General features: G+C 50.5%; 1 protein-coding gene across 3 annotated transcripts in view; it reads left to right on the plus strand.

Moving 5' to 3' along the window:
- The window catches only part of SCUBE2 (signal peptide, CUB domain and EGF like domain containing 2), a gene marked incomplete at its 3' end in the record, with an annotated part of 109,571 nt that overhangs the window by 27,628 nt on the left and 63,632 nt on the right, over positions 1–18,311 (plus strand). For all 3 annotated transcript variants that reach the window (XM_040327882.1, XM_040327883.1, XM_040327881.1), the window contains 2 exon segments: positions 1,169–1,303; positions 16,423–16,548. In XM_040327882.1, the coding sequence (XP_040183816.1) occupies positions 1,169–1,303; positions 16,423–16,548 (261 nt within the window).

Below are 18,311 nucleotides of genomic sequence, written 5' to 3' on the forward strand. Positions count from 1 at the left end.
CTACCAGTACATTCCTCTATAGAGGGGGGCTAACCCCTTCCTACCAGTACATTCCTCTATAGAGGGGGGCTAACCCCTTCCCTACCAGTACATTCCTCTATAGAGGGGGGCTAACCCCTTCCCTACCAGTACATTCCTCTATAGAGGGGGGCTAACCCCTTCCTACCAGTACATTCCTCTATAGAGGGGGGCTAACCCCTTCCCTACCAGTACATTCCTCTATAGAGGGGGGCTAACCCCTTCCCTACCAGTACATTCCTCTATAGAGGGGGGCTAACCCCTTCCCCACCAGTACATTCCTCTATAGAGGGGGGGCTAACCCCTTCCCCACCAGTACATTCCTCTATAGAGGGGGGGGGGCTAACCCCTTCCCTACCAGTACATTCCTCTATAGAGGGGGGGGCTAACCCCTTCCCTACCAGTACATTCCTCTATAGAGGGGGACTAACCCCTTCCCTACCAGTACATTCCTCTATAGAGGGGGGCTAACCCCTTCCTACCAGTACATTCCTCTATAGAGGGGGGCTAACCCCTTCCCTACCAGTACATTCCTCTATAGAGGGGGGCTAACCCCTTCCCTACCAGAACATTGCTCTATAGAGGGGGTGCTAACCCCTTCCCCACCAGTACATTCCTCTATAGAGGGGGGGGGCTAACCCCTTCCCTACCAGTACATTCCTCTATAGAGGGGGACTAACCCCTTCCCTACCAGTACATTCCTCTATAGAGGGGGGCTAACCCCTTCCTACCAGTACATTCCTCTATAGAGGGGGTGCTAACCCCTTCCCTACCAGTACATTCCTCTATAGAGGGGGTGCTAACCCCTTCCCTACCAGTACATTCCTCTATAGAGGGGGGCTAACCCCTTCCCTACCAGTACATTCCTCTATAGAGGGGGTGCTAACCCCTTCCCTACCAGTACATTCCTCTATAGAGGGGGGCTAACCCCTTCCCTACAGTACAATCCTCTATAGAGGGGGGCTATCACATCAGTCTCTGTACCAGAGGAGCTTGCACTCTAATGCCCCCCCCCCCCCCCCCACAGTCACACACTATTATTATACATTCATATAGCTCTGACATATACCGTAGTGCTGTACAGAGAACACTGAGCCAGTCACTTGAGTTTCTGAACCCGAGGAGCTCACACTCTCTTTTTCTTTCCCAGATGTGAACGAGTGCCTGTCGAACAATGGGGGGTGTCAGCAGACGTGTGTGAACTCCTTGGGAAGCTACGAATGTCGCTGTAAAGACGGCTTCTTCCTCAGCGACAACCAGCACACGTGTATTCATCGCACGGAAGGTAAGAAGGCGGGAAAAGAGCCGCAGACGGATCCTGCGAGGCGTTGTTGTCTAAATCGCTGTCCTTTCCCGGCGGCTTTTATTGAAAAATCTGTATTTTATTACAAAAAAAGGCAAATAGTAACATTTTTAGAAAAACAGAAACAAATAAAATGTATCTATTTATTTAATTCCGGAATAGAAAGTATTAAAACTTAGAACATAGAGCCGTCGTTCTGCAAAGAACTGTCTGACATCCCCTCCCCCCCTTACCCGCCATACCAACGCACCTCATCCCCCGTTCACACTCCCCTCCCCCCCTTACCCGCCACACCTACACACCTCATCCCCCGTTCACACTCCCCTCCCCCCCTTACCCGTCATACCAACGCACCTCATCCCCCGTTCACACTCCCCTCCCCCCCTTACCCGCCATTCCAACGCACCTCATCCCCCGTTCACACTCCCCTCCCCCCCTTACCCGCCATACCTACGCACCTCATCCCCCGTTCACACTCCCCTCCCCCCCTTACCCGCCACACCTACGCACCTCATCCCCCGTTCACACTCCCCTCCCCCCCTTACCCGCCACACCTACACACCTCATCCCCCGTTCACACTCCCCTCCCCCCCCTTACCCGCCATACCAACGCACCTCATCCCCCGTTCACACTCCCCTCCCCCCCTTACCCGCCACACCTACGCACCTCATCCCCCGTTCACACTCCCCTCCCCCCCTTACCCGCCACACCTACGCACCTCATCCCCCGTTCACACTCCCCTCCCCCCCCTTACCCGCCATACCTACGCACCTCATCCCCCGTTCACACTCCCCTCCCCCCCCTTACCCGCCACACCTACACACCTCATCCCCCGTTCACAATGAATGCGGCTTTGAAATCGCGCCGCTTCACTTTAAATTGCACAATTTCAAAGCGACTTCAGATGCGACTTGGCCGACATCTCCGCGACTTCACGCCCAGAGGTCAATGCAAGTCGCCCCTGAAAGTCACCAAAATGAGAGCAGGAACTTTCATCTCCGAATCGGTGTGGCACCGCAAAGTCGGCGTCGCACCGATTTGAACAGTTCTATTGCCAACAATAGGGTGCGATTTGGACCTGTCCAACCGCATGACAAGTCACACAGGTGTGAAAGGGGGGGGTTTAGGGAAAGTTTGAATTAAAATAGGTTGACCTGCCAGTATATATTTTTGGGTTGGGGTAGAAAACCTGTAGGGGGGTGTTTGGAGAGAAGACCAATCCCTCTGCACACGGAGAGAGTGCAGAGTTTTGGGAGGGGCCACCCACTACAGGCTGCCCGCAGGAAAACTACAGGAGGGGGCGGAGACAAGACCAGTCCCTCTACAAAAGGAAAGAGAAGAGATCTGTGGGAGGGGCCTACCAGGCTCCACCCATTACAGGCTGCCCGCAGAAAACTACAGGAGGGGGCGGAGACAAGACCAGTCCCTCTACATAAGGAAAGAGAAGAGATCTGTGGGAGGGGCCTACCAGGCTCCACCCATTACAGGCTGCCCGCAGAAAACTACAGGAGGGGGCGGAGACAAGACCAGTCCCTCTACATAAGGAAAGAGCAGGGAGCTGTAGGAGGGGCCCAGCAGGCTCCACCCACTACAGGCTGCCCTGCAGAAAACTACAGGAGGGGGCGGAGACAAGACCAGTTCCTCTGCACAAGGAGAGAGAGAGAGAGAGCAGAGTTTTGGGAGGGGTCAGCAGGCTCCACCTACTACAGGCTGCCCGCAGGATAACTACAGGAGGGGCGGAGACTAGACCAGTGCCTCTACATAAGGAAAGAGAAGAGATCTGTGAAAGGGGCCCAGCAGACTCCACCCACTACTGGCTGCCCGTAGAAAACTACAGGAGAGGGCACAGACAAGACCAGATCCTCTACACAAGGAAAGAGAAGAGAGCTGTGGGAGGGGCCTATCAGGCTCCACCCACTACAGGCTGCCTGCAGAAAACTACAGGAGGGGGCGGAGACAAGACCAGTCCCTCTACACAAAGAAAGAGAAGAGATCTGTGGGAGGGGCCCAGCAGACTCCACCCACTACAGGCTGCCCGCAGAAAACTACAGGAGGGGGCGGAGACAAGACCAGTCCCTCTACAAACGGAAAGAGAAGAGAGCTGTGGGAGGGGCTGAGCAGGCTCCACCCACTACAGAAAAGTACAGGAGGGGGTGGAAACAAGACCCAGCCTCCCAGCACAAGGAGAGAGAGCAGAGCTGTCAGAGGGGGCCAGTAGGCTCCACCCACTATAGGCTGCCTGTAGAAAACTGCAGGAGGGGGCGGAGACGAGACCGGTCCCCCTGCACAAGGAGAGAGATCAGCAGCGGGCGGTCTTTATTACAGGAAGCCTCACACTGGATTACTTTACAGATCTGAAAAGAAATACATAAAGCTCGTGAGATTGAAAGAGAAGACCCGTGACCGATGAATTTAAATAATATCCCGGGTTCCGCTTTAAACTTACTCTGCAAAATGTAAAAATAAGTTTCGGATTTTAGACGTACTTTTAAAATAGCCGACAAGACCCCCCCCCCCCCCTGTTCTTTCCCGTTGCCTTCTCTGGGACAATCTCCAGGATCTGACCTGCCTCTCGTCCTCTCTCGTTGGAGATTTGTTGCGGACATTCGTCTGAAATGTATTGAGCCGTCTATTCATTCTCCTGGTAAATAAGGTGTCGTTGAATGCGCTCCCCTCATCCATTCGCCTTTCACCAATTGCTTGTTTTATGCGTGTTCAGTGAACTCTATCGGGCTACCTGCTAGTGAGAGGCCCCCTTCCTTCCCCGCAAGCCTGACTGCGCCCAAAGAAATCGCTTTTTTTTTTTTTTTTTCAATTTCGCCAACCGAAAAAGCGAAAGTTAATTCTCTGAATGCTCCTCGGCGAGCCGATAGATCACATTACGTTGGCAAGCTTGGCCGTGTCACGGGAGCGGTGCCCGTTAATGAGGCTAATTTGTGATCCTCCCCCCACCCCTTCTCCAGTCCTCGTGATTGACAGCGGGACGGCCCGCGTTCTTTTTATGTCTTTTGCGTTTGCGGGGATTCGGGAGTTTTTGTTTTGTGTGAAGTTCTCACTGTGGGAAAAAAAAAGGATCAAAAAGCCAGCTGGGCAGAAGAATGGCAATGGGAGCGACCTCGGGTCCATTGTTTACCGAACGGGGGGGGGGGGGGGGTTTGAGGGTAGGGGGGGGGGGCGGACGGACTCTGGAGCCTCGGTGTCAAAGGCGCTCCATTCGTGCTAAGTGGCTAATTAAGATGTGATTGAAATTCACGAACACTTTCTCTTTTCACGCCACGCAGATCTTTTAGGCTCGTTAAGATGATTAGACGCCCCTCCGCCGCACCACAACAGCGGCCCAGATGACAAAGCCGTGTTGTTTTTAAGGCACGCTCACATTTGTGAGGCTTCTCTTGTGTTGTTTAGCTGTGTTTACCAACTTTTTAGCGGTCAACTTGAAGTTTTGTAATATGCGTCATCTGGACCCATTGACCACCGATCTCCAATGTGGTACGTGGGCTGGACAAAACCCAGGAGGCTCCTTAAAAATTATAGGCGGCGCCTAACCTTTGAGGCACGTGACAATCTTCTGGGTTCCACTGCAAATGATATTGCATACCTACCTTGGCTTACATGCCTTAGGTTACCTACCCCTGTTTTAGACCTGTTTGTGATGACTGTTGTAGATCTTCTGGGTTCCACTGCAAATTATATTGCATACCCACCCTGACTTGCATGCCTTAGGTTGCCTACCCCTGAGTTAGACGTTTTTGGTTCTCCATGATCTACAACAGTCATCTGGACCCATTGACCACTAATCTACAATGTAGTACGGGGCCGGACAAATCCCAGCATCCGCCTTAAAAATTATAGCCGGCGCCTAATCTTTGAGGTTTTTCCTAGTTGCTGTCAATGGAGCTGGTGCCCCCAAGTGGGCCAACAATGGTACAGGGAGGAGGCCCGCCAGAAGCTGAATGTCAGTGATGTCGGGAGGGTCTTTCTAAAATGTCATAGAGGTAGATGGGCCATGGGGCCAGGATATGTTATTAAAAGCCTAGTGAGCTCTCTATTTGTAGGGAGACGGGGTCCACGGGAGGCTCCTCCAGTGGGCTTGTTGGAGGGTTTATGCATGCCACATCACAATCTTCTGGGTTCTACCTCAAATGATATTGCATACCTACCTTGGCTTGCATGCCGTAGGTTACCTACCCCTGTTTTAGACCTGCTTGGTTCTCCATGATCTACAACAGTCATCACAATCTTCTGGGTTCATGCGTGCCACATCACAATCTTCTGGGTTCATGCGTGCCACATCACAATCTTCTGGGTTCCCCTGCAAATTATATTGCATACCTACCTTGGCTTGCATGCCTTAGGTTGCCTACCCCTGAGTTAGACTTTTTGGTTCACTATGATTTACAACAGTCTTCTGGACCCATTGACCACTCATCTGCAATGTAGTACAGGGCTGGACAAATCCCAGGAGGCTCCTTAAAAATTATAGCCGGCGCCTGACTTTTGAGGTTTTCCATAGTTGCTGTCAGTGGAGCTGGTGCCCCGAAAAAATCTTCTGATTCCTGGATTGGATGGACTGGCTCCTGAATTCCAAATGACACCTACCGTCATCACAAGTGGGTCAACATTGGTACAGGGAGGAGGACCAGAAATCTGAATGTCAGTGATGACTTTCTGAAATGTCATGGAAGTAGGTGGGCCATGGGGCCAGGCTTTGTAACTACCAGCCTGTCGAGTTCTCAGTATTTGTAGGGAGCCGGAGTCCACGGGAGGCTCTTCCAGTGGGCTCGTTGGAGGGTGCCACATGTGCCACGTGACAATCTTCTGGATTCCCCTGCAAACCTGCATACCTACCTTGGCTTGCATGCCTTAGGTTGCCTCTCCCTGAGTTTGACTTTTTTGGTTATCCATGATCTTTAACAGTCATCTGGATCCATTACCCACTGATCTGCAATGTAGTACAGGGCTGAACAAATCCCAGGATACTCCTTAAAAATTATAGCCAGCGCCTAATTTTTTAGGTTTTCCCTAGTTGCTGTCAATGGAGCTGGTGCCCCCAAGTGGGCCAACAATGGTACAGGGAGAAGGGCCAGAACCTGAATGTCAGGCTGCGCTGGGTTTCTCGGGCGTAAGTCGGAGTAAGTGGAAGTGGGCGTGAGCCATGCTAATGAGGCGTGACCCCATGCTAATGATGGGCCGAGCGCCTGATAGATACGTATTGCCAACTGCGCATGCGCCGTCCCGTGGGCGCATCTCAGTGCGCATGCTCACAATCACGTCGGAACAACTGCCTAAGATACGCCGGATCACTGCCTACGGCGTGAACGTAACCTACGCTCAGCCCTATTCACGTACAACGTAAAATACGCCGGCTTGAGTTCCCTGGTGCAGCCCTTTGCATGGATGCTGCTGAGTTACACCTCCTTTATGGGGCATAACTTTACGCCGCACGTACAACTTACGCGCACCAGTCGGGCGCAAGTACGATCGTGAATCGGCGTATCTCCCTCATTTGCATATTTTAATAGAAAATCAATGGGAGCGCCACATGCGTCCAGCGTAAATATGCGCCCACGATACGCCGGCGTAGGCAAGTTACGTCGGTCGGATGAAGCCTATTTTTAAGCGTATCTTAGTTTGTGGGTCGGCGCATAGATACGACGGCGCACATTTGTACTTGCGATGGCGTATCTTGAGATACGTCGGCGCAAGTGCTTTGTGAATCCACCCCAATGTAACGAAGAAGAGTGCAGTAGAGAGATCAGGAAGTTATCAGCTGAAAAGATTTCGGTCAATTTCTGGTATTTTATTTTTTTTTGCAAATGTAACAAAATGCCTCCAATGGGAGATCTAAGAGACCAAAAGGAACCATCTAGAGGCGTTTCATTGGTCAGGTGTCATACACTTGAAGCGCGCTTGTTTTGAAGGTGAAGATTGTGGGAAGAATGTTGGAAAACAAACAAGATCCCAGGATCAGATCAGACCAAAGCCACAGCAATGCGATAATGTCGGCTCCATAGACAAAACAGACTGAAAACCTCCAGGCACCGCTTGTCAGAAGAACAGAAAAACAAACACAAGATCAGCGCCCTCTATGATCGCAGATTTCTCTGTAAAAGTCCCCGCCCCGCCCCCGTACCGGGAAAAAACTCTGGATATTTGGCGCCCATTCTTGTGTTTTAGATTTACTTTGGCCTCACATAGTTGTACCAACTCCTCTACTGGACTGAAATAGCTTCCGCTGATGTCACTGCACATTGTGCGCTTCTCACAGTGTGCATTTGAAGCTGCAGCATGTCAGATAGAGCCCCCCCCCTGCTGGCCGGAGGATGTCCAGCGTCGTCTAGGCCTGTCCCTTCAGTGGCGTAGCATGGTTGCGCTAGAGGCAAATTTCTTAGGAGAGCAAAATTAGTAAGAATTAATGGTAAGAAGAGGCAGGAGATTGGTCAGTGTGCACTCTCACCCCGGTCCTTCTTTTCTCCCTCCCCCTCTTGGGCTGTGTGGGTGGGCGGTTCTAGGTCGGAGTTGAGGACAGTGAGTGTGTGGCAGGGCGCTGGTTCATGCGATTGAGAGAGGACCCGGGCAATGGCACCCCATCCTACGCCACCGCTTTCCTGCCCAGCCTGGCTGCCCCTGGTCCACCCCTTCTTTCATTGAATTCAGGAGGCTCAGCACCACATGTGGGCAATACCAAGGCCTGCCTAGCAACACCAATCCCTCCAGACTGGTGCCCACCCATCAAGGCATTTTTAAATTTGCATAACTCCTTCCAAAGGCCAGCCCACTGCTTGCATCAGGGCTGAGGACTCTTGAGCTTCTTACATAAGGACATCAGCAGTCAGGACTGGACTGGGACTGAAATTTGGCCCTGGACTTCATCCAGACTGGCCCACTTTGACAAGTCTCTCCCATGGAAGCCGGCCCACTGAGCCATCGGCCCACCGGGAAACTCCCTGTAGTCCCAATGGCCAGTCCATCCCTGTCAGCAGTTGCAGGTGGGCCAACACTGGTACAGGGAGGAGGGCAGGGGCAGGAACCTGAACGTCAGTTATGTCTTGGAAGTTGGTGGGCCATGTGGCCAGGCTTTGTAATTACTAGCCTAGTGAGCTCTCAGTATTTGTAAGGAGCCACGGGAGGCTCCTCCGTTGGGCTAGTCAAAGCACATGGGTTACACTGGAAATTATATTGTGTGTCCTCTCTGGCTTGCATGTCTTAGGTGGCCTATCCAGGGTACACAGGAGGCTCTTCCAGTGGGCTTGTTGGAGTGGGCCACAGGGCAATCCTCTGGGTTCCACTGCAAATGATATTGTATACCCACCCTGGTTTGCATGCATTAGGTTGCCTACAACTCTTTAGACATTTTTTGGTCCTCCATGATCTGGACCCATTGACCACCGATCCGCAATCTAGTACAGGGTTGGACAAATCCCAGTGATGTCAGGATGGACTATCTGAAATGTCATGGAGGTAGGTGGGCCATGGAGCCACGGTAATTAGCAGCCTAGTGAGCTCTCAGTATTTCTAGGGAGCAGAAGTCCACGGGAGGCTCCTCCCGTTGGGCTAGTCAAAGCACATGGGTTCCACTGGAAATGATATTGTGTGTCCTCCCTGGATGGCATATCTTAGGTTGCCTATCCATGCTTTAGACTCAGTATTTGTAGGGACCCGGGGTATAGGGGAAGCTCTTCCAGTGGGCTTGTTGGAGTTTGCACGTGGGCCACAGGACAATCTTCTGGGTTCCACCGCAAATGATATTGTATACCCGCCCTGGTTTGCATGCCTTAGGTTGCCTACACCTCTTTAGACTTTTTTTGGTCCTCCATGATCTGGACCCATTGACCACCGATCCGCAATCTAGTATACAGGGTTGGACAAATCCCAGTGATGTCAGGATGGACTATCTGAAATGTCATGGAGGTAGGTGGGCCATGGATCCAGGGTTTGTAATTAGCAGCCTTGTTGGCTCTAGGGAAGTAGGAGTCCACTGGAGGCTCCTCCGTTGCCTGGCATCCCTTATGCCCCGTACACACATCCAGGTTTTCCGACGGGAAAACTGCCAAACCCACCGGACAAAAAAAAGAGAACCAGCTCTCTTTTTTTTCCCGCCAGGATTCCTGACGTACTTTTTCCTGTCAGAAAACCCGACTGTGTGTTGTAGAAAACGGCAATTTGTGGGGGAAAAACTCTGATGGAGCATAAACACGGTCGGGATTCCCGAGGAAAATGGCTCATTGGAGTTTTCCCGACGAGAAAACCGATCATCTGTACGGGGGAAAAGTAGAGAGCAGGTTCTCGGCTTTCCCCTCGGGATTTCCAACGGATCTTTTCCCGTCGGGAATCCCGGTCGTGTGTACTAGGCATTAGGTTGCCTATCCAGACTTTAGACTCTTTTTGGTCCCTTATGATCCAAAATGGTTACAATTGCCATCATGGAACCGTCTTTTATGTATGGATTCCTTTATAAACGAATCTCGGTAAGTTGGGACCGGATGGTCACTATGGCCCGGATTCACAAAGCACTTGCGCCGACGTATCTCGAGATACGCCACGTAAGTGCAAATATGCGCCGGACTCACAAACTAAGATACGCCTGAAAATAGGCTTCATCAGACCGACGTAACTTGCCTACGCCGGCGTAGAGTGAGCGCATTTTTACGCTGGACGTATTTGGCGCTCCCATTGATTTTCTATTTACATATGCAAATGAGGGAGATACGCCGATTCACGAGCATACGTCCGTCCAACGCAGTGCGCGTAAAGTCATACGTCCGGCGTAAAGTTATGCCCCATAAAGGAGGTGTAACTCGGCAGCATCCATGCAAAGGGCTGCACCAAGGAACACAAGCCGGCGTATCTTACGTAGTTTACGTAGGACGTGAATATGGCTAGGCGTAGGTTACGTTCACGCCGTAGGCAGTGATCCGACGTATCTTAGGCAGTTTTTCCGACGTGATTGTGAGCATGCGCACTGAGATGCGCCCACGGGACGGCGCATGCGCAGTTGGCGATACGTACCGGTCTGGCGCTCGGCCCATCATTTGCATGGGGTCACGCCTCATTAGCATGGCTCACGCCCCCTTCCACCTACGCCGGCTTATGCCTAGGAAACCCAGCGCAGTTTTGGCAGCACTGGCTTTGTGAATCCAGTGCTCGTCTCTCTGCGCTGCGTCGGCGTAGCGTAAAGGAGATACGCTACGGCGGCATAAATATGCGCTAGTGTCTGTAAATCCGGGCCGTTGTTTTTAAGGTTTAAGCCCCACTTTATTTATTTTTTAGTTTTTGCTTTTACTTTTGAAAACCTTTTTTGTTTTTTTCCTCTTTCAAAGTTGCCCATGTTGGTGAAATATGGAGGGTGTGATTCCTCTTGGTTTATCATGAACAGGAAGAGGGCAGTTAAGGTTGGGGGGGGGGGGGGCTGGTTTGGTGTTAGATTGCGGGGTCATATTATGATGGGGGGGGAGGGGGGGGGTTGTTTTTGTTCTGATAATATTATGGCAGGGTAATGGACTCGCACGCACCATTGAGCGACGCAACCCTTCACATGAGAAGGATTTGGATCCAATTACAAGGAGCCATGGCTGGCAATTTGCTTGGGGGCTCCGAGGGGTCGGAGGTCACCCGGGTGGATGATGAAAAGGCCACATTAAGTGTAATTTAGAGGCTGAGATTGAGACGGATGGACCCGGCTGGAGGAGAGGAAATGAGGCCCAGGGAGGCCAAGCAGGTGAGGCCCGGGGAGTTCAGCTGGATTTCGGCTTTGTGGATAAATATCCCGACGACACCGAGACGCACAAATCCGCCCGGCCGGCCTCTGCTCTACGCTCTCCCTGAAATATTGTGAGAACGCTTTGCTGGCGCGGCTCGGATCAGAACAACGCCGATTCCTTAGAACTGAAGGTGGAAGGAAAGTCAGAAGTTTTTCTTTTAATTGTGGAGAAGATGGGGAATGCTCAGATTAGAGGCGGTCACTTTACATTATGTACATGGCCTCAAGTGTGGCCCTTAATGTCACCAAAGAACCCCACATTATTCAATGAATCTAACACAAGATGGTCAGAGACTGCAGACATGTAGCAGGAGATGGTCAGAGACTGCAGAAATACTACAGGAGATGGTCAGAGACTGCAGAAAAACTACAGCAGATGGTCAGAGGCTGCAGACATGATACAGAAGATGGTCAGAGACTGCAGACATGTAGCAGGAGACGGTCAGAATCTGTAGACATTCTACAAGATATAGTCAGAGACTGCAGAAATACTACAGGAGATGGTCAGAGACTCCAAACATGATACGGGAGATGTCCAAAGACTGCAGAAATTCTGCAGGAGATGGTCAGAGACTGCAGACATACTATAGGAGATGGTCAGAAGCTGCAGACATGATACAGGAGAGCGTCAGAGACTGAAAACATGATACAGGAGATGGTCAGAGACTGCAGACATGATACAGGAGGTGGTCAGAGACTGCAGACATAGTACAGGAGATGGTCAGAGACTGCAGACTTAGTACAGGAGACGGTCAGGGACTGCAGACATGATACAGGAGAGGGTTAGAGACTGTGGACATGATACAGGAGATGGTCAGAGACTGCAGACATACTACAAGAGATAGTCAGAGACTGCAGACATAGTACAGGAGATGATCAGGGACTGCAGACATGATACAGGAGAGGGTTAGAGACTGTGGACATGATACAGGAGATAGTCAGAGACTGCAGACATACTACAGGAGGTGGTCAGAGACTGCAGACATAGTAAAGGAGATGGTCAGAGACTGCAGACATACTACAGGAGGTGGTCAGAATCTGTAGACATTCTACAAGAGATAGTCAGAGACTGCAGACATACTACAGGAGATGGTCAGAGACTGCAGACATACTACAGGAGATGGTCAGAGACTGCAGACATACTACAGGAGATGGTCAGAGACTACAGACATAGTACAGGAGATGGTCAGAGACTGCAGACATAGTACAGGAGATGGTCAGAGACTGCAGACATAGTACAGGAGATGGTCAGAGACTGCAGACATAGTACAGGAGATGGTCAGAGACTGCAGACATAGTACAGGAGATGGTCAGAGACTGCAGACATAGTACAGGAGATGGTCAGAGACTGCAGACATAGTACAGGAGATGGTCAGAGACTGCAGACATAGTACAGGAGATGGTCAGAGACTGCAGACATAGTACAGGAGATGGTCAGAGACTGCAGACATAGTACAGGAGATGGTCAGAGACTGCAGACATAGTACAGGAGATGATCAGAGACTGCAGACATAGTACAGGAGATGGTCAGAGACTGCAGACATAGTACAGGAGATGGTCAGAGACTGCAGACATAGTACAGGAGATGGTCAGAGACTGCAGACATAGTACAGGATGTCTACTTCACACTCTTGAGACTGCCTACAGAAAACGACAGGAGGGGGAGGAGACAAGACCGGTCCCCCTGTACAAGGAGGGAGAGCAGCAGTGATCGGTCTTTATTACAGGAAGTCTCACACTGGATTACTGCACAGATCTGGAAGAAATACACAGTTTCCAGAGATTGAAGAAGACGACACGTGACCGATGGATTTAGACCGTATTTACTTATCCTGAAGTTCAGCTTCAATCAGACGTATGATTGGCTGCCGTCAAATGACGGCGAATGTGTTTGAGGCCCTGGTATCCTCCATATTGGCTCCACTTTCTTTAGCCGCCCGAACCATCCCCCCATGTCAGAGACCCGCCGATCCTCAACTTTCGACCTCCTGGCTGCGAACATGAAAAAAAAAAAAACGTAACGAAAACCCAGAGGCTTCCGCGAGCCGCGCCAAGGTCTTTATTTTATAGGCTGTTAGAAGGGTGTCTTCAGTTTCACCATCAGAAATGCGTATTATTTTTTTTTGCTTTTCGCGCAGACTTGCTGGAAAGTCCTCCAGAGGGATTATTTTTTGTGATGTTATTTTACGAGGTCCCGGCGTTTTCCCAGCTATACTTTCCCTGCGTCCGCAAGCCAACATCAACTTCCACTTTTCCCGGCCCGCGGAGCTGCGGTGGTCCTGCACACAGGCGGTCAGCCGGTCCCCGATGGTCGTCACTTTGTAGCAGCTTCTTAAATGTCCGTAAAATGGGCCGGCCTTGAAATCGGGTTTATTCTTCATGCAAAGATCGGCTTTCGAGTTGGACGGAAACAATGTGTCAGGGCAGAGAGTGGGGGGGGGAGGGGGGGTTTGAGGGGTTCGGTGCTAAGCCTGCAGCCTAAGCAAGCCAAGCTCATGATATCGACCTCACACTTCTCCTGGCCGATGGAGAGTTGCGGATTTATACCGGGGATCGGAGTTGAGGTTCTCACCTGCCTCCTAATATAGAAAAACGTTTCCAAGTTTCAAAGGAATATCAGAAAAAAACACTGGCCCGGATTCAGAGAGCAATTGCGCCTGTGTAACCATAGTTACGCAGCGCAATTGCTTGCTTGCGCCGGCGTTACGAATGCTCCTGATTCAGGAACAACGTAACGCCGACTTCAGCCTAAGATCTGCGCGGCATAAGGCTCTTATGCCCGCATATCTTAGGCTGCATTCTTGCGATGGCCGCTAGGGGGCGCTCCCATTGTGCTCAGTGTATAGTATGCAAATTGCATACTAACACCGATTCACAATGTTGCGCGAGCCCTGCGTACGCAAGTTACGGAGTTTCCATATGGCGTCTTTAGCGTAAGGCTGCCCCTTCTAATAGTAGGGGCAGCCAATGCTAAAGTATACCCGTCGTTCCCGCGTCGTGAAATTTGAATTTCACATCGTTTGCGTAAGTGATTCGTGAATGGCGCTGGACGCCATTCACGTTCACTTTGAAGCAAATGACGTCCTTGCGACGTCATTTGCCGCAATGCAAGTCGGGAAAGTTTCCCGACGGCGCATGCGCTTTACGATCGGCGCGGGAACGCGCCTAATTTAAATGATTCCCGCCCCCTGCGGGATCATTTAAATTGCGCGCGTTTACACCGGGCAATTTTGCCGGCGCGCCCTTCGCAATTTACGGAGCTACTGCTCCGTGAATCGAGGGCAACGGCGCAAATTTGCGGGGGCGCAGGGCAAAATCGTTGCCCTGTGCCTCCGTAATTTATGCGCAATTCTTACTGAATCTGGGCCATTGTATCGCTTTATGATCTGCAGAGATGAACCAGAGTCCTATTCCAGGAGAGGAGAGTTCTGGAGGAAGGAGCAGAGTCCTCCAGCAGAGTATTTCAGGAGAGGAGAGTTATAGAGGAAGGAGCAGAGTCCTCCAGCAGAGTATATCGGGAGAGGAGAGTTATAGAGGAAGGAGCAGAGTCCTCCAGCTGAGTATTTCAGGAGAGGAGAGTTATAGAGGAAGGAGCAGAGTCCTCCAGCTGAGTATTTCAGGAGAGGAGAGTTATAGAGGAAGGAGCAGAGTCCTCCAGCAGAGTATATCAGGAGAGGAGAGTTATAGAGGAAGGAGCAGAGTCCTCCAGCTGAGTATTTCAGGAGAGGAGAGTTATAGAGGAAGGAGCAGAGTCCTCCAGCAGAGTATATCAGGAGAGGAGAGTTATAGAGGAAGGAGCAGAGTCCTCCAGCAGAGTATATCAGGAGAGTTATAGAGGAAGGAGCAGAGTCCTCCAGCTGAGTATTTCAGGAGAGGAGAGTTATAGAGGAAGGAGCAGAGTCCTCCAGCAGAGTATATCAGGAGAGGAGAGTTCTGGAGGAAGGAGCAGAGTCCTCCAGCAGAGTATATCAGGAGAGGAGAGTTATAGAGGAAGGAGCAGAGTCCTCCAGCAGAGTATATCAGGAGAGGAGAGTTATAGAGGAAGGAGCAGAGTCCTCCAGCAGAGTATATCAGTAGAGGAGAGTTATAGAGGAAGGAGCAGAGTCCTCCAGCAGAGTATTTCAGGAGAGGAGAGTAATAGAGGAAGGAGCAGAGTCATCCAGCAGTGCAGAGTATTTTTAGGAGAGGAGAGTTATAGAGGAAGGAGCAGAGTCCTCCAGCAGAGTATATCAGGAGAGGAGAGTTATAGAGGAAGGAGCAGAGTCCTCCAGCAGAGTATATCAGGAAAGGAGAGTTATAGAGGAAGGAGCAGAGTCCTCCAGCAGAGTATATCAGGAGAGGAGAGTTATAGAGGAAGGAGCAGAGTCATCCAGCAGTGCAGAGTATTTCAGGAGAGGAGAGTTATAGAGGAAGGAGCAGAGTCTTCCAGCAGTGCAGAGTATTTCAGGAGAGTTATAGAGGAAGATGAGACCTCCCGCAGAATTCCTTTGTATACTATAAAACCCCATTCACACCTTTTTTGTGCATTTTAGATACAGTGTATTATAACAAAGTCCTGAATTCTGCATTCTGTACTTTCATGCCCAAAATGTACAGTGCCTTGAAAAAGTATTCATACCCCTTGACATTTTCCACATCTTCTCATGTTACAACCAAAAATGTAAATGTATTTTATTGGTATTTTATGTGATGGACCAACACAAAGTGTCACATAATTGTGAAGGGGAAGGAAAATGATAAATGGTTCACCTTCCAGCAGGACACCGACCCTAAAGTACAGCCAGAGCTACAATGGAATGGTTTAGATCAAAGCCTATTCATGTGTTAGAATGGCCCAGTCACAGTCCAGACCTAAATCCCATTGAGAATCTGTGGCAAGACTTGAAAATTGCTGATCACAGACGCTCTCCATCCAATCTGACAGAGATGAGATATTTTACAGAGAAGAAGAATGGGCAGAAATGTCCCTCTCTAGATGTGCAAAGCTGGTAGAGACCCCCCCCAAAAAGACTTGTAGAGAAAGGGGGTTCTACAAAGTATTGACTCCGGGGGGCGCCATACAAATGCCCCTCCCCCCACACTTTTCACATATTTATTTGTATCATTTTCCTTCCACTTCACAATTATGTGACACTTTGTGTCTCTCACATAAAATCCCAATAAAATACATTTATGTTTTTGGTTGTAAAATGACAACATGTGGGGAATTCCAAGGGGTATGAATACTTGTTCAAGGCGCTGTATGTGAAACGCGCCATACCGATGTGAACCGACCCTAGTTTGGGAATCCTTTGTCTTTCTTTATTCCTCATGGCTGTTCCTTGTGCCGTGTTTTTTCAGAAGGCCAGAGCTGTATGAACCGGGAACATGGCTGCGCCCACATCTGCCGGGAAACGCCAAGAGGAGGAGTAGCGTGTGAATGCCGCCCGGGATTCGAACTCGCCAAGAATCAGCGAGATTGTATTTGTAAGTTGTCAGCTAAGAACTACAAATGACTTTCTTGTACATTTTACCCAAAAGGGGGCATTAAAAAAAAAAAAAAAAAAATTCTAGTCCCCCGTAAAACGTATCTGCCACAAATCACTTAACCACTTGCTTACTGGGCACATTTACCCCCCTCCTGCCCAGGTAAAATTTCAGCTTCCGGCACTGCGTCGCTTTAACTGACAATTGCGCGGTCGTGCGACGTGGCTCCCAAACAAAATTGACGTCCCTTTTCCCCACAAATAGAGCTTTCTTTTGGTGGTATTTGATCACCTCTGTGGTTTTTATTTTTTGCGCTTTAAACAAAAAAAAAGCGTCAATTAGCCCAATTAAAAAAAAAAATTCTCTCAGTCTAGGTCGATACGTATTTTTCTACATATTGTTGGTAAAAAAAACCCCGCAATAAGCGACTGGGTGGCGCAAAAGTTATAGCGCCTACAAAATAGGGGACAGAATTATTATTTTTTATTTATTTTTTTACTAGTAATGGCGGCGATCTGCGAGGCGGAAGGGTATAGTATAGGGCAGTGGCGTCACTAGGGTTGGTGTCACCCGGTGCGGAAAAACATGGTGTCACCCCCCCCCCCCCTCTGTCTAGGCTGCCCAGCACCAAGCAGGCAGCGCATGGGCATGGGGAGCACCCCAAACCAGCCCCTGTAAATGTTGAGCATGTTGGGGTGATATAGGGTAGTTTGCGGTGGTATAGGGCAAGTTAGGGTTGCATAGGGCAGGTTGGGGTGGTATAGGGCAAGTTAGGGTGGTACAGGGCAGGTTGGGGTGGTATAGTGCAAGTTAGGGTGGCATAGGGAAAGTTGGGATGGCATGGGAAAGGTTGGGGTGGTACAGGGCAAGTTAGGGTGGTATTGGGCAGGTTGGGGTGGTATAGGGCAAGTTATGGTGGCATAGGGCAGATTGGGGTGGTACAGGGCAAGTTAGGGTGGCTCAGGGCAAGTTGGGGTGGCATGGGAAAGTTTGGGGTGGTACAGGGCAGGCTGGGGTGGTACAGGGCAGGCTGTGGTGGTACAGGGCAGGGTGGGGTGGTACAGGGCAGGCTGGGGTGGTACAGGGCAGGCTGGGGTGGTACAGGGCAGGCTGGGGTGGTACAGGGCAGGCTGGGATTGCACAGGGCAGGCTGGGCATGTCAGCTAAAAAAAAACAAAAAAAACGGGATGGTGTCACCCCTCTAGCGGGTGTCACCCGGTGCAGACCGCACCCCCCTAGCAACGCCTCTGGTATAGGGGGAGATCAGGAAGGCGCAGTACAGAATTCAGGTTTCACGTATTCTCAGCGCTTTCAATGGGTTAAATGTTTCCTGATAATGGTGAGGAATGAAATCCGGTTATCTAACTTCCATCCAGCTGAGTAACGCTCTTTTCCCCCGCAGGCGCGTATTCTAACTTTATTAATTGCGGTGATTAAAAGCTTGATTTAGGAGACTCTGCGAAGCCAAATAAAAGAGTTTTTTTTTTCCGGAAAAGCAGATCGGAGCCAAGAACAGAAGATGAAAACTTGGTTGAGCGGTTTGATCCGTCGCCCAGGAACAGCCGCACCACGTCAGCCGCACTCCTTCCGGCGACTTATCTGCTCCATTATCCCGCTTTTAGGAGAAGTGGTTGTGAAATGGCAAAGGAGGGGACGGCAGTGTTAAATAAACTATCGAGGGGGGGGGGGGGGCTCTGGGAATTTAAAGGAATTACACAAACCAATGAAACCTTTACTGTTCCGTCTGTGAAGAGTGGAGACTT

The sequence above is a fragment of the Rana temporaria genome, chromosome 11 (assembly GCF_905171775.1).
Source record: "Rana temporaria chromosome 11, aRanTem1.1, whole genome shotgun sequence".
In the NCBI taxonomy this organism is placed as follows: Eukaryota; Metazoa; Chordata; class Amphibia; order Anura; family Ranidae; genus Rana; species Rana temporaria.